Source organism: Abrus precatorius, unplaced genomic scaffold, assembly GCF_003935025.1.
Source record: "Abrus precatorius isolate BTA unplaced genomic scaffold, Abrus_2018 Scaffold9, whole genome shotgun sequence".
NCBI lineage: Eukaryota > Viridiplantae > Streptophyta > Magnoliopsida > Fabales > Fabaceae > Abrus > Abrus precatorius.
In genome coordinates, this window is record NW_020874439.1 from 30,180,208 (window position 1) to 30,204,843 (window position 24,636).

General features: G+C 32.6%; 3 protein-coding genes across 5 annotated transcripts; 1 reads left to right on the forward strand and 2 right to left on the reverse strand.

The window, feature by feature from the left end:
• Positions 1-716: 716 nt before the first annotated feature.
• Positions 717-8,917, reverse strand: LOC113850224 (protein DNA-DAMAGE INDUCIBLE 1). 2 transcript variants are annotated; one of them, XM_027480666.1, is made up of 17 exons: positions 8,882-8,917; positions 8,660-8,745; positions 8,540-8,572; positions 8,111-8,241; positions 7,215-7,323; positions 6,836-6,952; positions 6,593-6,658; positions 5,799-5,861; positions 5,668-5,712; positions 5,338-5,399; positions 3,995-4,088; positions 3,227-3,319; positions 3,069-3,138; positions 2,849-2,919; positions 2,006-2,051; positions 1,639-1,664; positions 717-997 (listed from the first exon to the last, which is right to left on the reverse strand). In XM_027480666.1, exons 2-17 carry the CDS (start codon positions 8,723-8,725, stop codon positions 869-871), a joined length of 1,221 nt encoding a protein of 406 aa, XP_027336467.1. In that variant the 5' UTR covers positions 8,726-8,745; positions 8,882-8,917; the 3' UTR covers positions 717-868. The 2 variants fall into 2 exon arrangements, with proteins under 2 accessions (XP_027336467.1, XP_027336468.1); XM_027480667.1 differs by having other exon boundaries at positions 8,890-8,911.
• Positions 8,743-24,618, reverse strand: LOC113850226 (chaperone protein dnaJ 11, chloroplastic). 2 transcript variants are annotated; one of them, XR_003502181.1, is made up of 3 exons: positions 24,000-24,618; positions 14,176-14,181; positions 8,743-8,753 (listed from the first exon to the last, which is right to left on the reverse strand). XR_003502181.1 is itself a non-coding variant. In XM_027480668.1 (1 exon), the coding sequence occupies exon 1, from the start codon at positions 24,544-24,546 to the stop codon at positions 24,088-24,090; it is 459 nt and encodes a 152-aa protein (XP_027336469.1). In that variant the 5' UTR covers positions 24,547-24,618; the 3' UTR covers positions 23,984-24,087. The 2 variants fall into 2 exon arrangements, 1 of the variants encoding a protein (XP_027336469.1); XM_027480668.1 differs by lacking the exons at positions 8,743-8,753; positions 14,176-14,181 and having other exon boundaries at positions 23,984-24,618.
• On the forward strand, positions 10,756-20,495 carry LOC113850223 (enhancer of mRNA-decapping protein 4). Its single transcript, XM_027480665.1, has 12 exons — positions 10,756-11,585; positions 12,321-12,370; positions 12,448-12,604; positions 12,715-12,933; positions 14,079-14,207; positions 14,570-16,165; positions 16,595-16,954; positions 17,045-17,164; positions 17,294-17,464; positions 19,025-19,183; positions 19,300-19,425; positions 19,711-20,495. The coding sequence occupies exons 1-12, from the start codon at positions 10,908-10,910 to the stop codon at positions 20,017-20,019; spliced, it is 4,074 nt and encodes a 1,357-aa protein (XP_027336466.1). The 5' UTR covers positions 10,756-10,907; the 3' UTR covers positions 20,020-20,495.
• Positions 24,619-24,636: the final 18 nt, after the last annotated feature.

The following is a 24,636-nucleotide window of genomic DNA, read 5'->3' on the forward strand; positions in this document are numbered from 1 at the left end:
CCTTATTTAAGTTAATTTATCACCAACTCAAACACGTCATTAGTACTATCATAAGAACTGATAGAGATGGGGAAAAACACTTGCAGTTCATAGCTCTTCTTTAGTTAATAGTTCTTCTCTGTTCAGTACATATTTAACGGTGTTTTTGTTTTAAAGGAAATAGAAATCATTTAAATTATAAGGCATGTAATGCATTAATTTTGTACATTCTCTTGGTTTAATACCGGTGATATACAGGATTGAGATGGCATGATTTCAATGAGTCTCACTAAAAATTCCCTTGCTTTTTGAGGCAGAAAATGCAGTCATTCATGGCTGCAGTTTCTTTCTTCTTTTTTTTTCATTTTATTTAATCGTTTAAAAATAATAAGTATTATTATATAACTAAAAAATAATAAAAACTTACATTCAGATAAAAAAAAGTTATAAAAAGTGTAAATTTTTTGAAGTTAAATTTATTCTTCACATTATTATAAAAAGTATTTTCTATGCTATGATTTATTCTCCTTTTTTTTTTCACTTTTTTCCTTTCAATTTCTATTTATCCAAATTATACATTATTTCTACTCTAGTTTCTTTTTATTTACATATTTTTGGCTCCATCCTTGCCAATTGAGCCATGTTAGTTGTGATCATGCATATCCTAAAATCTAAACAAAATTTCTTCAAGCTTTAAAAGTTACACAACACAAATTGAGTAACAACAGATTGGTTTTCAATTAAATAGAAACATTCCTTATAGTATGAACAATGCAGAATAAATGCCATTAGGTCTATAATTTAGTTTTTAGAAATTGTAATTGAATTGGATAAAAATAAAAAGCATTCCAAGTAATAAATCAATCGTTTCCAATAACAAATGTTATTTTCAGCCCCCAAAAAGAAACGCAGCTGCTTGTTCCTCATTGCCATTGAATAATTGAAGAGCTTGTATAATTGCATTTCTTTCAAATCCCAACTCAACAAGCTTTGCAACTTTGGCTTCAAAATCAGAATCCTACAACCATACAAGACAACATCAGAAAACCTAAACAGTGAAATCAGTAGTCATCAAAGACGATCACAAGAAATCAAATATGATCCAACCGTAAATTAAGCAAAGTTTAACACTTTAAAACTAGCATGCAGTTTTAACTAAAAAGATTGAGACACTATTTTTGCCTTATTGTCAACAACTCTAAAAAAGCATATTGTTAATTACATTTTTTGCCTTATTGTTCATCATGTTCTTGAGGTGCTACGTAGTGCACACTCTACATTTTGCATTATACACCATTGACCAACATTATATAATAAATACTTCCCATTGTGAGTAAATCCTCTACTTGTTCCTCCAAAAGATTAGAGTCATCATTCAAAGATTTTTTTTACCAAATTAATCTTTCAAAATACAATGCAATTTCCAAATGTGTCTTAGTGTCACTACTTTAAACATCTATAAGGACAAATATGGTTGATATTTAAAGGAATAATTTGGTTAAAAGAGAAAAAAAAAAACTTTAGAAGACTACTTTAATAACACGTCAATCTTTAGAGAACCACAGAGAGGGTTTACTTAAAATTTATTCCACCACTGCAGAGGAATGAAAGCTAATAAAAGTACAAAGCTGAAACAGTTGCTGATACTTGAAAGCATACCTTAGGCCTGTCACCAGCAGCTCCACCTGAAAAATAAGTAAAAATTAAGTTATGTTACTAACATTGGCTCTATTGATTTGTTTAGAAAATATGAAATTTGATATGGGAAGTAAAATAAAATTGTATGGCCAACTACTAAATAAATTACCACCTCATTAACATTGCATAAAAGTAAGGGTAACCAACACTACACTGGTAAAGAGTAATTACTATCAAGATAAAATTGCAAGCTTAAAAAAACTGTTTTGGGTGGAATTTTGATGGAAAACTAGCCAATTGAACTCCAAAATAGGACAAACACAAAAATGACTTTTTCTGCATATTTTAAGCCCAAAAGAGCACGTGTTAGACAATCTCCAGAACTAACCAGAAGACTGGCCTCCTATGGATGGATTATTGCTCCCTGATGTAACCTGAGGGTATAAAAAGCAACACAAAGCAACTGTCACTGTCTTCATCAAAATGAAGCGACCAAGCAAATCATAAATGCCACAGTAATTTATGACAACGTATCATTGATTACATCTTTTTCTTCATTCATTGTAAAGAGAATATGGTTATCATGGGCACCCGACAATTGTAATTGAATATTTGAACCTCCAATTCTCCATAACAGTGTTTTCAGTTCACATTCTCAATAGGATGATCTGGCATCACATCTCCTTGTATGTGAATTGTGAAGCTTAAGCTAATAAGAATGTGCATACCATTTCCATAAACAAAGAAATCTGTACTTACCCACCATAGATCTATCACTGAGTAACAATCAAAAGCAATAGTCAAAAAGGAATAGCCAATTGAAGATCAAATTAGGAAAATCATATGCAAGGAAATATGTCTTGCTTTCAACCACTGAATAGTCAATGATCAACATAAAATTTATGAAGTGCCATTCTTGCTCATATGGAAAAAAAAGGAAAAGGAAAACGATAATGACGGCCAAAATCCTAATCCTATTTATTTAATATCTCTCCTTTTGAATGCAGGGGGAAAAAATTGAAGGTTGCTACTGAACACATTGGTCTGGAAACCAAGATATAAACCCAGCAGTAGGATATTTATGTCCCCTCATTTATACTATGGGACATCGATAACATAATTATCAAAAGATTAAGAACAACGACAGCATTCCATATTTAGAAGCAGATTAAAGCATTACAGTCTCAAGACAGTTGCTATAAGAAAAGCTTGTAATTAAAAGTCCACTTACTTGACCGCCAGAGCTTGAAGCTTCCTTAGCATACTTTTCCTCATCTAAATACCGAGAAGGTATGTCTTTCTCTGAACATGACAACCAAGAAGGTTACATATATATATATATATATATATAAAATCTGTGCTGGATTGAGTTGAAAAGAGAACTATGCAACTTGAATGGAGAAAATATTATCTTTATTAGTTATTACAAATTCACAGATTAGAAAACCAACCTTGCAAAAATGGCACAGACACTTCTCCTCCACCAACTCGCAAAACATTTTCTTTCAAATCAATTATACACTGCAGACATGACCCACACACATAAGAATAGCAGCTTAGAGAAAATACCGAAAGCAATGATATCCAAGAGTGCAACTGAGGATGATACCTGGTGCTTTCGTAGCATATCCAGCCCAAAGAGAAACTCCATATTGGGAGAATCCAGCACCAAGAATGAGCAAGGGTAAAATATACTCCCAATCTAAAGAAAAATACAGTCATAAAATAGAAATTGAAGTGAAACATAAAATGGACCAAAAAAATATACTGTAAGAGAGGCCAGTCATTTTAATGCAAATTAAAATAAATTAATCTCAAATGATTATATTGGAATTGGAATGATCCTTTCATAAAACATCCTTTTATCAGTGACATATGAGGACTGAGGAGGTATCTTCAAAACAATAATATACAAAAGTGACCCCCAGAAGACACTAGATACAAGAAAACCAAGAGAGACGGAGACCTGCACAATGCCCATGACTAAATTGCAACTCATTTCTCCAATCATTTCACCCTTATGAAAAACACATGAAAATGAATGGCACAAAACAGTCACATGAAAGGAAGCACCAGAGAGAGATAACTACCAACATTAAGTTTAAATCACAAACAATAAAGATCCTTCTCAGCAATATGTCAATACAATCTGAATCAAAAAGTAATATCAGACAATAGCTTTATACATTTCTGTTAACTTTGTTGCCTACTGTTATAAGAAAAAGTACAATAACCAAATATAATTGATCTTCCAAAATTTAGACCTCTATACATACAAAAGTATTAAACATGTTATCATTGTCAACCAATACCAGCAAGCAATAAGATACGACTTCAGCAACACAATTCTATCCATATGACAAGTTAAAAACATTACCTTGATTGGAGCAACATGTATTCGACCCAATATTTCCGACTGGCCAACTCCATGAGCAATTCCTTTGTAACGCTGATCCAGAAGTCTCAACAATCTGGAAGATAACATGACATTAAAAAAATCCTCACAGTTTAAAATCTGGCAAATTACAAAACTGTTATGTAGAAATTCAAGAGAATAACCATTCATTCAAAACCATCCCCCCCCCCCCTATGTTTATCTAACAATTTCCTCCTTTTCCCACTCTTTCAAAAGTAGGCTAGGTTTTACAGCTCTTTATGATTCAAATTCCCCAATCTGCCCCTTACATTGTCTTCAAAGCAACAATGCATATGAGGCCTAACACAATTCATTATAACAGTGTTAAGATGTCCTATATTGGGTAAAACTAGAGAAAGAAAATGATAGTAATAATAAAAGCTTTGGAAGGGTATATGCGAGAAAGAGAAATAGGGTGGGACCAGGGAATCACTCCCTTGTTATGCAGTGAATTTATGCGTATGTGCACTAACTGTCAGGAGAGAGAAAATAAATCCGGATATATTGTGGGGTAACGAGAGTGAGAGGGACAGAGTACTGTGGGAAGTAATTCCATTTGGGAGGCCCTGAGCACCTCGAATAGCTCAAGATAGTTTACTGTGCATTCTTCTTTTCTGCTGTATTTGCGGTGAATCATACTGATTCATCTTTATTTTCGTGCAATACTACATATTTCAGTACACTGCATTCGTTGTACTTATTTTTCCTGTCATATCACATTGATTCTTATCAGAAAACTCCTTAAAATGGCTTGAATAATCCTCCGAGTGAGCTAGTTTTTGGAAGTGAGTTAGGCCCAAGTTTCTTAATATGATATCAAAGTCTATCCAATCCTCCTTATAAAATTCAGTGTCTCTTAGCACAATAACCTTCAATTTTTCTCGTTTAGATTCAAGAAACACTAATCTTCCCCAAAGTCATTCATGAACTTGCACCTACTGCCAGTATTTTTTTAATTGCATAATGCAGAAAGCTTAACAAACGTCAGACTCAAACCATATTTTAAGTTCTCATGTATGCAGCATCTAGACAAATATAAGATTGTATATAATATTTATTACATTCCTGCACTCTTTTTTTCATTTTTCCAAACTAGCTGGCTTGTGTATAATTTACATAATGAGCATAATATTGATACACGAGCAACTAAGATGAATTTTACTTCCTCAATTGAATATCTATCTAGATATGTACAAGTAGAGTAAATCCATCGGTAATCAAATGAGCTAACTAATAAATTCAATCATATCATAGAATTATAGATTGTCTTTGAAGCAAATTCCAGTAAAACCAATGTTACATACCCACAACGGTCAGCACAGCTTTTTGATATAATGGTAGACTGGGCTCCACTATCAACAAATGCCTGAAAACAAGCGAGAATTCAATTGATGCATGTCCATTACAAACCCACCGTCATTGAAGAGGGAAAGAAAAACAACAACAGTAAGCATGCACTACCAAATTAAGTCAACAGTAGACACTATTAGTCCCTCACAGCTTGAGGAATAGAAGAGCAGTCTAGTCATGGACAAATAGAAAGCAGGGGAACTAAAAGAAAAATAATGCCTATAATATGTATCCTTGTAAATTCTTGAACATGAAGAAGGATGCACTTGTGACAAAACACTCACCTTCAGTGCGACACCATTAACCTCCATATCAACATACAACATGACCTGAATTATTACATAAAAGCTTGAATTTAATATCACAAACAAAAAATTAATTACCATGAAAGACAAATGTTAAAAATCATACATACCACTCTAGCAAAAGCTTCAGGATTATGTTCTATTGCAGCTGCCCAATTTTCATCAATCCCTTTCTGTAAAATTAGTCAGTGCTATTATTCATAGAAAAACAAACGTGATATTGTCAATCAAGAAAGGCAGATATTAATACATGATCATGATTACAAACAGTAGCTTTTGAGGACAAATAATAGGTTGGATGTAGATCTAATAGAAACTGAGAATGACTAAATATTTGTGTTCTGAGCTCAGCACAAACAAGCACACATTTACAAAAGCTGCCAAAATTTATTTGATTAGGCAACATTAGCATTTAGCCAAGAACAAATTTAGCATAAAAACAAACTTTGAACTAGTTAACTAAAGGAAATAATAGCTTTCTTTTTTTCTTTCTTTTGCAACTTCCTAAGAGAGCTTTTAAAAAACAAGCAATTATGTGTCCATATTTAAGCTAAACTAAGTGTGTACTTAATCACAAATAAAATAAACACATACATGGAAGTCCCTGGAAAATTCAAAACACTAAGGAAACAGATGCCTTATCATTGGAGTAAATGTATCACGAGTTTTATAGGAACTTGTAAAACTTCTCACATAAATCATAACTTTAACATAATCTTAACTATGACACTATCACAAATCAACTTTCCTAAAAGCTTGAGCTGTTAGGTCAAGTTCCAATAATGATTATTATCTCTAATACAACCACTCATGCTTTAACTTTGAACAAATAGGGGCAAGGAGCAAATTCATGACTAGAGGTCCATTAATTGTTTTTATCTCTAACCAAGCAAAAAATACTAACCTGGCGGATGGCAGCTTCAATCTTCTTTTGTGCTTCAACATCAAAAGGATCAGCATAAAGAAGAGCCTAGAAAAAAGAAATCAAATAAATTGTTGAGCAAAATACACTAACAAAGTAATGGCAGAGAAAAATGAATAAAAATGAACTCCAAGGGATTAGAAGAAAGGCATCTTGTCATGATACAATTGAACTCAATCTCTTGACAGATGTAAAGAAACAATAGCCATCATAAAACCCACTTACAAGCTCCTCTTCTTTCTGACGCCGTAATTCATCTCTTTGGTGATGACGCAAACGCAAAATTTCCTGCAATTTATTAAGATCGTTCCCTAAAATAGCTTGTGCCAACTCTGGATCACTCTGTAAGTTCCATTACAAATACGGTCATAATATGGCCAATCACATGCAAAAATAACAAGGTATAAGCTACCATAGATAGAAAGTGATTAAAACTATTTAAATTATATCAAATAATTTGAAATTGAAATATATTTACACATAAACTGCTAAAAAATAAGAAAGTTCAATAATTTTATTAAGCTTAATAGTACCATATCATGTATATACTTCAGATCTTGATAAACAAATTGAGTGTTAAGTAACAAAACAAACATCAAGTCACCTGAAAGAGCTGACCCATCAAATTAGAATCACGTCTAATGTGCTGCTGGAAAGCACCAGGGTTGACAGCAGACCCATCAGCATTTAAGCTCAAATCATTGTTAGATCCGCTGAAATAATTTAAGTTTATTACAAAAGGCATACCATGTTATTGATAGTTTATATTTCAATGAAACAAAAGTTGATGTATAGTATATATAAAGGTTAAAGTCAAGAGACATGCATCATAAGTCGAAGACCCAGCAAATCTATAGAATGCAATGGCTTCTCTCTTTGTTCTTTTACTATTTTCACAATCAAATCACATGAATGGTGAGCAAAGGAGAGAAATAAATCAAATTATAGTGTCCATTCTCAAAGACTGGTAACTCAATTTTCAAGTGTTACCCACTAAAATCATCCAAACTTCCACTACCTAATTTGCAGAAGTAGCACTAGACTTTCTTACTTATGCATATTCTCTACAGTTTCTTTTTACAAATGGCACTCAATTTAGCTTCAGTTATTTAACAAAGCATTTGTGAGCAAAATGTTAGGTCAGAAACATGATCAGACTGTTATCAAAATGGATGGTGCATGGAGTAAGCTGAGCTACCACCCAAATTTTATCCCATCACAATATGAATTGTCGGAGACTCAACAAATTATATCACAAAATATCAACTCATTTCACCACAGAATAATAAACAAGCCACAGAGAATCTCAGTATTCTTTAACTTCTAAATTTCTAGCATGTAATAGTTCATACTTAACCCCTAAGAACAACTAAACCACATGCTGGCATTCCTACTGTCTCGATACTTTTGGACGGCAGCATAAACAAGACGGGGAAATCTACAAGTTATAGAGGTTTCACAGCTTATCATAACAATACATTGTAACGTGAAAAGGCATACCTAGAAGCAGCAGCACCAGAGACCATCATGAGCAAATCATCATCCTTAACACCAAGGGCACTCAACTTCTCAGAATTCCTCACTTCCCTCCCATTAAACAGAAGCTGCTGTTGCTGAAGAGGCACACTTGTCTTCTCACAAGCACAGCATCAAAAACACAAAAAGAAATCCAATCATACAACTAAAATCAAATAAGATCCAACATCTCATGCACCCACCCCTCACATGTCATCTCAAATTGAAAAAAGAAGAAGACATAAATTGACCATCAATATCATCAAACAAACTCACACATGGGATTTTGTTTCTAGGTTGTCAAATAATGAAAAACGCATGACCCAGAATTTATAATTGAAAAAAGTCAACTTTTTTAATAAAAAAAATTAATTTTTAAGGGAAAAAAGAGATGGGTAATGTAGAAAAACTCACCTCAACCTCGAGCAATGCTTTAACGTTTTCCACCTACCAAAAAAATAAAGAGAGAGAGAATGAAAAGCAGTGATATGAAAAGAGAAAGATGAAAACAAAAGTAGGATCTTTGATGATTACAGATTCGTGGGGATCCACATCCAATGTGAGAATTTGTTCATCAGCAGTCATTACAGTGATCTTCATCTTCTTCAATGTTTCTCTCTCTCTCTCTCTTTCTCTCTCTATCTCTAGATTTGTGTTGCAGCAAAAGGTGCGAAAGAAATTACGAGGTTGATTTTTTATGTTATTGGTAGCAACACAGCACAGGAGTAAAGACTAATGGAAGACTACGCTTCTTACGTGAAAACCTTTTTAACTGTGACTTGTTGAAGAGGTTTGGTTCACTTCCAAACAAGAAAATTATTAAATTTGTATAATTTATATAAAAATAAAAAATTATTTATAAACATAAGAAACAACCCTATCTCTTATCTCTTTTTTTTTTATGTTAAACTCTTTTATGATATATATTTTCATCAAATCTATTTTTATATACAATGTTATTTTATTTAATTACTATAATTCAATAATATATAATTATTGGAATATTCTAAAAACAGAACATTATAAAATTAAATATATCGATAACTTCTACACTAAGATAACGAATTTGTAGCGAGAAAATTACAAAACTGTCATTTTTTTTTAGTGATGTTATCCAAACATGCATAAAAAAGGAAAGAAAAAAATATAGACAATAAAAAGATATTTTCTATGTTATATTTTAATCATTTGTGCTTATCACTTTGGGCAAAAAAAATATTAATAATCATTCCAAAGTTTTTTTTTTTTCAAAATTCCAAAATTTTTACTTATCGTTATTCTTTTTTAATTTGTTAATGCGAATTTGCTCGAGCCCGTCTTTTCCTATTATCAGGGAGAAAAAATTCAATGATAAGTGAAATTTTTAAATAAAAAACTTAACGTTAAGATAACTTTTCATCATCTTTCTTATTTTTAAAAAAATTATTGTAATATTATAATTGTCATAAAAATAAACGTTGGATTGGTGAAAAATCTTTTCAATATAGAAGTTTTATCTAGTTTAGATTTGAGAATATATATTTTTTGTTTTTTGCGAATATAATATTTATTTGTTATTTATTTGAGTAATTAAATTAGTTAACTTAATTTACTATCGAATATATAAATTAAATGATATAAATTATTTTAGTTTAATATGTATTCAAGTTCAAGTGAAATATATTTGTGATGAAAAAATAATTAATTTAATTTTAAATAAGTTATAATTGTTATTCAAAGGTATAAATTTTGTTTTTTTTTTTCATAATTTATGAATACTTTTGTGTTGTGAGATATAAAATGAGTAATAGATATTTTTATTTACTTATGTAATATAATTCAATCTATCAATTTTATCATCGAAACTATAGTTGTTTTTGCTGGAAAAAAAAAAGCAAAATATAAAATTCACAGGGGGAATTTTTATCATTTCTAGACATTTCTTCCTTTGGTTTAAGTTAAACCTGTGATCAAAATACTTTTATTTCAATAGGCTCCACACTGAAATATTTTAACATAAGATAAACAATAAATGCAGCTGAAAAACTTTTGCAGCTTTGTTTTTTTTTTATTCAATTGTTTAAAAACAAAAAAAAATAATTTTATAACTAAAAAACAACGACAAATAATTTTATATTAAGATAAAAAAAATATAATAAAAAGTTTTAATTTTTAGAAGTTAAATTTTTTTTAATTATTATAAATAATTTTTTATATAATTTTTTTTTACTTTTTGTTTACTTCTTTTTTTCTAATTTCTTTATTTCAATTTCTATTCACTCCAACAATACATCTTTCTTATTCCAATTGTTCCTATTTTATTCATCTATGTCACTTTTAATCTAAACAAAGCATATATATTGAACCTCACCAATTCAGTTTGGATTTATCAATTTATCTTAAACACAATGTATACTAATAATTTGTTTTTTCCACAAGTACACTTATGAATATTAAATTAATTTATTAAAATAAATTATTAAAAATAATTTTATAGAAGATTAAAAATATATTATATGAATATGAATATATTTAAGTTTACGTAAAAAAATTAATTAAAACTAAATAAAATGAAAAAACAAGTGTAATTTTATTTTATTTTTTATTTCATGCAAAAGAAAATGAGAAATGAATTTTCTTGGTGTGTGCTGTGGCGCTTGCACTTCTCTGTTTCTTCATTCAGATCTCACTCTCTCTGCACCCACAAATAATTTCATTCTCTCTCTCTTGCAATCCCAAATCTCAATCTGAACAAAACCTTCAAAACCTCATCACAGATTGAATTCCTCATTCATTCAATCTGATGATGGCAGCCCCAAATCAACCACCCCCACCCCCCTTCGACATGCACGCCTTCTTCAACCCAACACAACCTTCTAACCCTAACCCTAACCCTAACCCTAACCCTAACCCTTCTTCGTCCTCTTTCCCCTTCCACCACCACTTCCCCCCCTTCGACCACCACCACCCTCTCCACCAGCAGCACCGTTCCCTCTCCTTCCCCACTCCCCCTCTCCAGCCCCAACCCATCCCTCCCCCTTCCACTCCCAACGCCGGCGCTCGCCTCATGGCACTTCTCAGCAACCCCTCCCCTCCGCCGCCGCAACAACCGCCGCCATCCGCCACTCCTCCCTTCTCTGATTTCTCCAATTCCCCCCTCGTTCCCCCCTCTGCCGGCATTCTTGCCGCCGCCAATGCCGCTGCCGCCGCGTTGACGCGGCTCCCGAGCGGTAAGGTTCCCAAAGGGAGGCACTTGGTCGGAGAACACGTGGTGTATGACGTGGATGTTAGGTTGCCCGGTGAGGTGCAGCCTCAGCTTGAGGTTGCTCCGATTACGAAATACGGGTCGGATCCTAACCCGGTTTTGGGGCGACAGATTGCTGTGAATAAGTCGTATATATGTTATGGGTTGAAACAGGGGAACATTAGAGTGCTAAACATTCACACTGCTGTGAGGTCTTTGCTCAGAGGCCACACTCAGGTTGCTTTGGTTTTAGCAATGCCTTGTCATAATTGTTGTGCTTGTTGTACTGGTTTTGCTATTAAAAAATAATGGAAAATGTTATATGGGCCAGTGCTTTTTAGGTGAGGAAAAGAAAAACTCGAAGAATTTGGTAAATAGTTAGTTATTACAAGTTAGTAAGACACAACATAATAAACTGAGCCTCTCGCGCTAAGGGGGTTGGCTTTACATGGATCAAATGAGGCCATATTACGTTATTGCATCCGTGTACTTCGCAAATGCTGATCTACCATTTACTTTGAGAGTGGTGATCTAACATGTATGAGTTTTGCTGATTTAAGCTTCATTTTTAATTTTTGAGGTAGTAATAGTATTCCTATGTGGAAAGGGGCCGGTCACAATCCTGGTCCGAACATGCTATATTGATGGTGCTTTTGTTATTTTCCTGAGTGTCATGTTCATAGGATAAAAAATTGAAGAAAGTAGCATTTGGCACAGGATCAGCTCTAAGCATTGGTTTGCTTCTTTGTGTAATGTACTTTGAAGTGCTGCCATAATTCTAGGTGAAAGGCTGCATTTTGTTATGTTAATTGTAGCAGAGTTCTTGTACTTAGTCAAGTTTAATTGCTGGTTTGCTGCCTTTGTTTGACTCATGAGTTGTTTCCCTGTTTCAAACTATACTGCTTCATATAAGTTTTTAATTGCAAAATTGTTAGAGGGATAACCAACTTATCTGTTTTTTCCCATTGCCAGAGGGTCACAGACTTAGCATTCTTTGCTGAAGATGTTCATCTATTGGCCAGGTAGTTTTTGTTGCCTGAAAATTTTATATGGCCCAGTCTGTTTGTCTTTGGATTATAGGAACATGCTTTCTTTACAGTGTTGGCACAGATGGCCGTGTCTATGTGTGGAAGATCTCTGAAGGTCCAGATGATGAAGATAAACCTCAAATTACTGCAAATATTGTTATTGCTATTCACATTGTGGGAGAGGAGAAAGTTGAACATCCTCAAATTTGCTGGCACTGCCACAAACAAGTGATTTCCCATATTCTCCTGTTCCACACTTCTAAATTCCAAAAACTTGCAGCAATGGTTTAACTTTCTTTCTTACATTCTTGTCATATTAATTTAACCTTTTCATACAGGAGATTTTGATAGTTGGTATTGGGAAACATGTTCTGAGAATTGACACCACAAAAGTTGGAAATGGTGAAGCCTCTGTGGCAGAGGATCCTCTGAGATGTCCTGTGGACAAGCTCATTGATGGGGTTCAGCTTGTAGGCACACATGATGGGGAGGTGACTGACTTGTCAATGTGCCAATGGATGACCAATCGATTAGTATCTGCATCACAGGATGGCACGGTTTGTAAATTTATTTTTTTTGGGTTCTAATTAACTGCTACTTTATGTTTTTTTTCCAATTTTGATTCATTTTTCGGTTGAAAGATAAAAATGTTTATTAAAGCATTTTCTGATCAGGATGAACAAGGCATTGGAATGAATGTTCCATAAATATGCATGGTTTTCTTTTCCCCTGCTATAGTGGTACTGGTTATCATAAAACCAAACACACAAATATATGGGTGTATTAATAAACATTGAACAATACTTGTATGATAGTGCCTATAGACACAACCACAAGTTCAAAATTTAATAGTCTGTGGCAATGTTATTAATGGTGAATGGCAGCGAGCCAAAATTCCATCATAAAATAATGGTGGATGGCTTTGTAGATTGTGGTGGAAGTATGGCTCTTATGATAAAATATTATATACAAAGAATATACCTAAAAATATTGTGTATGATTTTCCATTACTTGAGACACTGGAGACTGCCATGCACTTGCCCAAGATGATGGTGGGGAGTCTACAATGAGGATTTTATTTTTATGTCACTGGAAATAGTTGTTTCTCTTCTATAAGAATAGCCACGCAGAATGACTTAGACTGTTTCCTTTAAACAATACTTTTGAAACATGTTTTTTCTACCATTGCTACCATTTCTGCAATGGCCACCCCAGAAATAGTGGCCTTCATGAACTGCCACACCATGCTCCTTACATAATGTTATGTGCACATTTTTTCATGCCATAGCACTGTGGGTGTTAATTTTTTTACACTGGTTAGTAGTGAGAACATGCTGAAGTTATTTTATAGAGGTTTTTATTAATTGTGCCTATAGGCAAGGCTGTCAAATCCGGATTCAAATCACAAATTGGAAGGCTTTTCCAAATCATAAATTGAACTGTATGGTGAATCATAATATTAACAATCAATCATTAAAAATAACATATATAGCTTATGAAATAATATACAACAAAGTAGAGAAATACCAGAATAAGGCAGGGGAGTTGCAGACAGTTTTAAGAAGAGAAATAAGAGAGCAATAGAAAGAAGGCAGCAATTGAGTGTAACATACTTATGCACGCGTACACTGGAATTAATTGTTATCTATTTAATGTCGTAGACGTCTAAATCATATTTTTCTTCAATCATCAAATGTGACAGATAAAAATTTGGGAAGATCGCAAGACACAACCACTTGCAATATTGAGACCTCATGATGGACATCCTGTTTTTTCTGCAACATTTTTTACTGCTCCACACCAGCCTGATCATATTGTCCTTATCACAGCTGTAAGTGTATTCATCAACTTTAGTAGATCTGATCAATCTGAATTTGTTACCCAAACGTCAGTGTAGGACAATTTTTGTGATAATCATTTACATTTATAAATTATAAGCTTAAAAATATTAGCAGAGATCTGTTGTCCATATTACATCATTTCTATCAAATGATCCTCCATAGAAATGTTTATCATTTGTGATAAATCTAGTTATATTTGTATGTTTGTTTTACTGCTTAAAAATATTTGTAGAGGTCTGTGTCCACGGTACACCTTTTCTATCAAATATTCATTGCAAACTTATATCATATGTGATGGTTCTAGTTATATTGGCATGTGTTTTATTTGTTTATAATTGACACCTGAGTGTAGGGACCACAAAATCGAGAAGTGAAGCTTTGGGTCTCAGCTAGTGAAGAAGGTTGGCTGCTCCCAAGTGACGCTGAGTCATGGAAATGCACTCAGACAATGGAGTTGAAGAGTTCAGCTCAACCATCTCCTAAGGATGCATTTTTTAATCAAGTTGCCGCATTGCCTCATGCAGGTCTGCTTTTACTTGCAAATGCCCAAAGGAATGCAATATATGCTGTGCATTTAGAATATGGTCCTAATCCAGAATCAACACACATGGATTATATAGCTGAGTTTACAGTGACCATGCCCATTCTGAGTTTTACTGGGACAAGTGATATGCTACCTCATGGTGAACATGTTGTTCAGGTTTATTGTGTTCAGACACAGGCTATTCAGCAATATGCTTTGGATTTATCCCAGTGCTTGCCTCCGCCATTGGAAAGTTTGGGACTTGAGAAGTCAGATTCCAGTGTTTCCCGTGATGCAATTCCTGTTGAAGGATTCAACTCTTTAGACTCGTCTGCAGGTAGAACATCTGAAGTGACTTTAGCTAGTTCTGCTCCCAAAGCATTGTTACAGGCAGGTAGTGCTGAGAATGGACTTGTGGCTAGATACCCTTTAAGCTCTGGCCATATCGAGGCACCCATTTCTAAAGAAATCAGCAGTTCAAATTCTGAAGCTAGACCTGTTACATTAGCTCCATCTAGTAGTGATACTGATATTGTTTGTGTTCCATCTCCACCTCTTCCTTTGAGCCCAAGGTTGTCTAGGAAACTTTCTGATTTTAGGAGTCCACAATCAAACTTGAATGATCATGTTGGTGACCAATCTGTTAATGACTATTCAATAGACAGACAGATGGATACCATTCACAGGAATTTGTCTGACCCATTGAATAATGATTCAAAGAATGATGAGAAGAAAGTCAAGCAGGATGACATTTCTAGTGTACTTAATCCTTCTGTCATGTTTAAACAACCAACTCATCTGATTACACCATCTGAGATTATAAAAGCTGGTTCCTCCTCAGAGACTAATATAATTGAAAGGAAGAGTGAGAGAGAAACGAAGATCCAGGATGTCGTTGATGTGGGTAATGCTGAAGTAGAAGTGAAAGTGGTGGGTGAGGCAAGATCTAATCAAAACGATGAATTTGGTCGGCAGGGGCAACAACTAAACCCAGTTTCTGATGGTAAAGAAAAATTATTTTGCTCTCAAGCTTCAGATCTTGGTATGGAAATGGCCCGAGAATGTCGTGCAATATCTGGGGATACCTACATTACAGAGGAATCTGGAAATGTTGATTCCATAACAGGGGACTCATTGGCTCAACCTCCTGATTCCAGTGAAGATGGACGCCGAGACTTGGCAAAAGATGTCCATGAAAAGGTTTCTGACTCATCTACATCCATGGCAGTACAGCCGTCGCCTTCACCTAATACTAAAGGAAAAAGACAGAAGGGTAAAAATTCTCAAGCATCAGGTCCATCTTCCTCATCTCCAAGTGCATGTAATTCTACTGAGTCATCCAATGAACCAAGTGGAAATTCAAGCCACCCATCTGCGGAAAATGCTTTTCCACAAGTTCTGGCAATGCAAGAATCTCTCAATCAGGTGATTTTTATGAGTGTTTTTTTTTTTTTTCTGTTCATGATGCATTGCTAATCGTCCATTGCATGTTAACTTGTTAGAATGCATTTGAAGGGACTTTTCTTGAAAATGCTTTTAATAAGTAATATTCTTTAGCATGTAAAGAACTTTTCCACTTAGAAAAAGCTGAAAACAGTTTTCTTCTTCAGAAGCTTGAGTTTTTAGTTTTTCTACAGGTGCTTGTTCACTAGAAAATGCTTGCCCAAATTAGTTTTTCATGTCCTTATTTTAAGACCTTGATATTGTTTGTGTTTGTGCGTGTGCTGATTTTAAATTATGTTGAAAGAGGAGAATAAACAAAATGTATTGAAGTAACAATGCAAGTGTTATATTTTGCACATACTTCGGCAGTTATCAACTCTTCAAATAATTTATTATCTTCCTATTTGGCAGTTATTGACAATGCAAAAAGAGATGCAGAAGCAAATGACAATGATGGTTGCAGTCCCAGTGACAAAAGAAGGGAGAAGGCTTGAGGCTGCCCTAGGAAGAAACATGGAAAAAGCTGTCAAGTCCAACACTGATGCTTTGTGGGCTCGAATTCAGGAGGAGAATGTGAAAAATGAAAAGTTGCTACGAGACCGTATTCAGCAAGTTACAGGTTTGATTAGTAACTTTATGAATAAGGATCTCCCAGCAATATTGGAGAAAACAGTAAAGAAGGAAATGGCTTCGGTTGGGCAAGCAGTTGTACGTTCAATGTCTCCTGCTGTTGAGAAAATAATATCTTCTACTATTGTTGACTCCTTCCAGGTTTGTACAATATGTCTTAACAGAATTAGAAATGAGAATGAACTCAATGAATTTGTCTTACTGGGATCTAATTGGCACCTTATACTGTAGAGAGGAGTGGGTGATAAGGCAGTGAATCAACTTGATAAATCAGTTAATGCAAAACTTGAAGCTACTGTGGCTAGGCAAATCCAAGCACAGTTTCAGACAACTGGCAAGCAGGTGCTCCAGGTATGTCTTTCTTTCACTCTTAAGAGTATCATATTTGTAACTTTGTTACTTCATTCTTGAGTTAGTGGTATCTGTGATTTCATCATGAAGAATCATTTGTTCATTATTGTGAAATATTTCCTTCTGTAGGATGCACTCAAATCCAGTTTTGAAACATCAGTGGTTCCTGCATTTGAGATGTCGTGTAAAGCCATGTTTGAGCAGGTAGATGCTACATTTCAAAAAGGCATGGTTGAACATTCAACTGCAGTGCAGCAACGGCTTGAATCTGGGTCCTCTTCCTTGGCAATGACTCTAAGGGTGAGTGACTGACTGGTTCCTTTGGGGTCATCTGTACTGTAGCAACATACTCTTTCATTTGGACAAAAATATGGATAATTTAGTTAGTTCTGGGAAATGATGGCGAAAGAGAGTGATGTTATGAGTAAAAAGAAGGGGTATAATCAAAAGGGTAGTTTGACTGATAAATGATAATCATTAAATAATACTTTTATCATTATATAATAAATTAAATGATAAACTAGTGTAAAATTATATAAAAGTTAAGTTAAACAAAATTTTAGAGTAATAAAAAAGGACCATATTGCATGTTTTACAGATAAAAAATCATAATATATATCTAAATAACAGTTCATATATACATCACATATGTGAACTTTTTCTTGTATTATTTTCCAAGTGTTTTAGCATTAATTTAAGAATAAAAATAGAAAAGGCTAAAGGTCATTTTTGAAAAGGATTGGTTTACTTGTATTAGTTCATATAGCCGATTTTGGCCAGTTCTTGACTGAGTTTTTGCTCGATCGGTTTTTAGGGTGTTCTGGACTAATGGCCTAATCCGTTCTGGGTCTAACTGGTTGAACTGACCAGTCTGGTTTTTGAGACCATGAGTTAAATGAATTAATTTGGGTCCAAACATTTACTAACATGCCTTAAATATCCTTGTTTTTCTGCAATGAAGCATGGCATTTTTTTGTCCTGGGGGGGTTAGAGAGGGAACCCCTTTTACCCAGGTTTTTTTCATTTGAACCTGTAAATTGCCAAAAAAAACTAAAAATACTTTCACCAGAATTTGAATCCACCTCTTCTGTTAGGAAGTGTCCTGTGCACCTAATTTTCCCTAAATTTTCTATGATATGGCGACCAAGTGATGTAGATTGTAGAGAACTTGGAAATATAATATCCCTAGAATAGGAGAGGATCTGGATCCACTTTTAAGGTAACTCCTTGCCAATTTTAAGAGATTAAATTTTAATGATTTTCTGCTATATTTTTTTATTATGGATATTTTGAGTGAAGTATTAGTTCTAGTTCAGTTTTATAAGGCACCTTTTGCATATTAATTGATTTTGCTAGGTCTTTTGTTTTAACTGAAAAGAACATACTATCTACAAAATAATTTTGCATCTGTATGGCTGCCACTTGCTATATGCTGAGGGAAGCAGAATTTTATATATTTTCTTGAGATGGATGCTAACAATACTCTCTCTAACACAACTTGCCATTATTTGCTGAAATTTATTTAGAACTACAAAATCTATGTGGGTCTCACTCTTTCTCACTCCAAAATTAATATTTTTCTCTTATACTTTTGTAATTTTCAATAAACTTGAGTCCATAGTAGGGAGTGTGTTAGAGAATGTGTTGCTAGGATTCCTCTTTTCTTGATTGTGATTTTTACATATTCATACTAGAGTTTAGAAGTGACATGCTTGAAATCTCACACCTGCTGAATAGAACTGATTGGTTGTGAGGAATATTGAATATCAAGATATGTGGTAGTTTTTCCCTTCCCATCTTATTTAGCTTGTTACCATCTTTGTATCTCAATGGTAGTAGTTATCTTGATGCAATTTGCAGGATTCGATCAATTCTGCATCATCAATTACTCAAACCTTGGGTAGGGAAGTGCTCGATGGCCATAGAAAGCTAGTGGCACTTGCAGCTGCAAGAACAAACTCGGGCACATTAAATCCTCTACCTGTTCAGCTTAACAATGGTCCTTTACTTCCCGAAAAGGTGAGGAAATTTGCTAACCACTTGTTGGTCCTTGGTGTAGGTAGGGGTTAACAGAAAGCTTTACATTTGAGTCTACATGGTAATAATTGCTCTTGCAATCTTGTATTGCATATCAGGTTGAGGTGCCCCTAGATCCAACACAGGAGCTAGCAAGGATGATTTCTGAACGGAAATATGAGGATGCTTTCACTGGAGCTCTACAACGAAGTGATGTATCCATTGTATCTTGGTTATGTTCTCAGGTATGCCGAAGATGTTTTCATATTATCTTCATTAAACAAACTGTAGATAAGCTTGGGTAAAATCTCCTGTTGTAATGCCTTTTTCTTATACTTATCACCTCTGGCTTTGGGGGCAGGGTGACGATCATTTGCAATCCAAATCTTCCGATTCAACTTGAATCGAGGGAGCATTAACTTAATATATAACATTTTATTGCTTCTTATAAGCATCAATAGAAATTCATGCTGCCGTGTATGTGTATCTGAACTTATTCAAATAAACATTTTATTGGTACGTAAAAGCAGGTTGATTTACGTGGACTTCTGTCAATGGTTCCTCCACCTTTAAACCAAGGCGTAGTGCTTTCACTGCTGCAGCAATTGGCTTGTGATATTAACAACGATACACCTCGAAAGATTGCGTGGATGACTGATGTGGCGGCTGCCATAAATCCCTCAGACCCCATGATATCGATACACGTGCGACCCATCTTTGAGCAAGTCTATCAGATACTGAATCATCAACGTAGCTTGTCTACAGTGACCGGAGCTGATCTCTCAAGTATCCGCCTTTTATTGCATGTCATCAACTCCATGCTTATGACATGTAAATGATTTTTTTCTCATTTCCAGAAATGTGCAAATTCTTCACCTTTTGAACTTCGAATATGATTGGAATTTTGTACAAAGCTGTTTCATTGAAAGGATCGAAATTTGTAGAGTTAGTGTTGACAGGTAGTTCATCTGTCAAAATATTCTGCAGCAACGAAATTCGTTTTTTTCACTCAATTCACACGCTATTCATATGAAAGCCACAGTTGTAAAATGTGTTAGTTAGTTTAGAATTAGGTTGAAGTTATGGAAATCCCTTTTTTTTTAAAAAAAAAACCATTAGGTCATCTATGGGTGTGTGTAACTGTTTAATTTCAGAATTTTCTGATAGCCAAGAAGTATTGTTCAATGTTCAAGTTCTTGACTGTGTGAGCATTTTGAAGAGCATTTAGTGTCATTTATAAGTTATGTAATTGAAGAGCATTTTGATGAATTTTTATGGAATATATTGAAGTTAATAAAAAATGTTTATGATTTTTGTAAGTTTTATTTTAAGCCTATTTTAATCAATTTTATGATATAATTTAGGACAATTCTTTATGTGATTATAGTTTATTGAATGAATGTTTAATTTGATTGTTTAATCATATAGAAAGTCAATTTACACTAGATATATTGATGATGTTGTTGCTGTGGGTTGAAGGGATTGTTTTTATAAAGGTTGATTTAAACACTTATTTAATATTTTTATAAAAATTTTCATCTCAAATTAAATAATAGAATTTATTAGATTAAGTTAAAAATAATTTATAAAATATATTTTATAAGAGAATGTTTTATTAAAACTTTAAAAGAGGTTTGACACTAAAATGGAAGGAGTGAAGAAAGAATATGTTTATATGTTTTATAGTTGAGGTAAGATTTTTTTATACTGGTGGAAGTTTAAATTTTTTTACACTTAATCTAAATTTTTTATTTAACTTAAATATAATGGCCAGTAAAATAATAAATTATAACTTGTTATATTTAAATTAAATAAAAGATTTAGATTAAGTATAAAAAATTTTAGATTTATATTAGTGTAAGAATATTATTTTTCTTTATAATTTATTATCTATGGGTTTGTTTGCATTAAAGTTAGGTATAATTAATTTTGATCAATAAATATAATTAAAAGATATTTTAAATTAATTTCAATTATAGATTTATATCACAAATTTTTTATAAAAAAAATAAATTTTGATTTTTTTTTAATATCTAAATAAAAACAATTTAAATAGATAATATCGTATTAAATAAAAATATTGCATGTTAAAATAATTTAAAAATAAAATTAAAACTAAGATTTACATAAATGTTTGAAACAAAATAAGCTACTAGTTCTTAAAAATACTCTTATTTAAAATAACTTCAAAAATATCTTATTTAAAAAATGAGAATAATATTTTATATAAAATATATTAATTTTTTGTATTAGCTTAATTGAGATAAGTATTTTTGTCTTCACTCTATATTTTTGTAAAGAAGAGAGAATTAGCGTAGATATGTTAAAAATTAGGATTAACTATATATATAATGCAAATATGAAACGATGTGTATAATATAAAGTTTTGCTTTTATTATAATAGTTATCATTATATGTCCTCCAGTATGACTGGCAATGCTTTTCTGATCTGAAAATGACACCTTTCATGTAAACTATCACAATATAGTTATATTAACATGCTTAATTATGTTTTTTTTTTTTTTTTACTTTTATGATAAAGTTTTATAAAAATTTTTGTAAAAATTTAATTCTAAATAATTATAAAATTAAGATTTAATTTTTATCATTAATTTGTTTCGATTAAATACTGAATTGGCTGAAAAATCATTTAGAAGTGAATGGTCCATATAATATGCCATATTATTTATTTTTTATTATTTAAAATTATATAATTAAAAATAAGCTTTTAAACACATTTCAAATAATTATATAAAAATTTCCTTAACTTTTTCTTATTTCTTCCTCCACCCCTCGCCTTCGGGTGTGACCCATGTTGTATGCTTAGCTGTTAACATGTAAATAGAACCCATTTGGCCAATCAATACCAAATAGCCAACGTGGTGGTGGTGTTATATAATTAATCTTTTTTCTTTATTGGCTTTTTCCCTCTAAAGAGAACATACAAGGATGAAGCTGAATCGGTGACCTATTCTATACTGGCCATCCTATAGTTGATTATTCACTTGACTTGCTGCTAGCTAGACAAAGCATACATCATTAACGATTGTTCACTTTCCGAGGAAATCAAACTCTAATGCCACTGAATAGTATCCAAACAAGTTCATTCCCAATCCCATCCTATAAAGAACTCTTATATTTTATAGCAAAACCAAGTATTTGTGAGATATAGCTGAAAAGTGCCCCCTTTGCTCAGAAAGCAACAGCAGAGTACACAAATTCTATTCGTCTATACTCAACAACTATGTGGGTAATTGTAAACAGTTTGATTTATCTTTTGGTATTTTATTTACCTGAATTTAGAGAAAAATATAGGTGGCCAGCCATCTTTTGTACATCATTTCTTTTCTCTTATTTTGAAAGAAGAAAAAAATAATTAAATCAAATTTTATGTAATTATGTAAAATATATTTAATAATTTATTTGTAATTATATAATTTTAAATAATAAAAAATAATATAGTATATTACCTGACGTCATTTAGAAATATTGAATTGATTTTAGTTCAACACTTAATAGAAAAAAAAATTGACTGTTAAATTTGAACTTTGTAATTTTTTAAAAATTAAATTCTAATAAAAAATTTAAAAAAAATTATTACAAAATATTTAATATTTATAAAAATAAAAAAATATAATTAAGCCCAACTAATAACAATTACATTGTGAAAAATTAAATATTATTTAAAAAAATTTATTGTCACTTTCCATTAGAAAAAATTATGTTTGATTTACTTTTTAAAAATAGTTTTTAATTTTTAAAATAAAAATATAGTACAATTTTGTATTATTATTTTTTCCTTTTATATCTCTTTCCATTTCTTTTTTTTTAAGTACCATTCTATTTATCATTTTTTTAAAGATAAATTAGTGTATTTAAGATGCATTTAAATTTCATAATTTTTATAAAATAATATAACTTTTATAAATTTTTTTTATCTCACAATAATAAATTTTATATACTAATATAATAAAAAATTATTATATATATTCTCCTTTGTTTAAGTGAGAGGATTCAAATTGTGTATAAAATTTTATTATCTTATTTATTATTTATTAATTAAATTTAAAATTTTATGTTAATAATTTATCATAACAATAAATATTAATATTTTATTATGATAAAAATTTTATTTTAATTGATAAATAGTACTAATAATACTTACAATTTTTTTTCTAAAAACAGTCTTTTTAGTTAGTTTTTTTTTTTTAATAATAGCCATTTTATAATTTTAAGGTATAATTTTTAAAATTTTACTCTTAAAATTTATATTTTATATTTTTTTACCATATAAACAAATTTAAAAATAAATATAATAAAAAAATTATAATAATTAAATATATTTCTTAATTATTGCGCATCACAATTTCAAAAGACTATTTTTCAAAAATGGAAGAGTTTTCCTCTTTATTTTATGCAGTAGAATTGCAGAAGAAAAATCCAGTAAAATAATATTCTCTTTGTTTCTTTAAAATTATTACACAAAAAATTAAAACATATATTTATCTTATATTTATTAAAAGTATAATAAAATTTTTAATTATTTTTATTTTATAATTTTTTTATAATAAATAAATAGAAAAAATAAATAATAAATTTTGAGATGTAATTATATTAAGAGTAAAATTTTTAAAAAAAATTATCAAAATAAAACTAACCAAAGTAGTAATTCTTCAAGAGGAAATAGAAGTAAAATTTTGTACATAAATTTGGTTTTGCTTTCTCTCTCTTTTTCTGTAGGCTAAGGTTAGTAATTTCCAAATCCCATCACTCTCTTCCCTTCGTTTTCACTGATTCGTCGTCTTGTTAATCAATCTACATTTTTCTTTTTCTTGTCTTTTAGAAATTCACAATTTTCTTTGTTAATTAGCCGAAGCAAGTTCGAATAACAAAATCTCTCTCTCTCTCTACCAGCATTGGTCCGTTTCCCATCTTCGGCTCGAGTAATACCCCGAAGACCGGTTTCGACTCAACGGCGTCGGAATCCGGCGGCGTCTCCGGCCGAACGCCGCCTTCAGCGACAGATCGTACATCGCTCTTGCCGACGGATCCGACAGCGTCTCGTACGCGTTCCGTATCTCGATGAAGTCTCCGTCGTCACTCTCCGTCGACCGCCGCACCGCTGCGTCGGGGTGGTAGAGCTTCGCCAGGCTCCGGTAAGCCGATTTGATCTCCGTCAGCGACGCGTCTTGCTCGATTCGCAGCACTTCGTAGAGGCTCGCCGCCGACCGCCGCGTTTCAATCGCTTCCGCCGCGACGGCTCGGATCGAGGTCCAGCGTGGCAATGTGGTGGATCGGTCGCCGGAGGAGGGGAAATGAAGTGGCCTTCCGGCGGGGAGAACGGCGAGGTTGAACGCCGCCGGCATCGGAAAATGAATCGAAAGATGTGTTTCGCCGGCGAGGGATAGAACGAGAATATGAAATGTTGGGACTACGCCTGTTGTGATGAGCGAAGA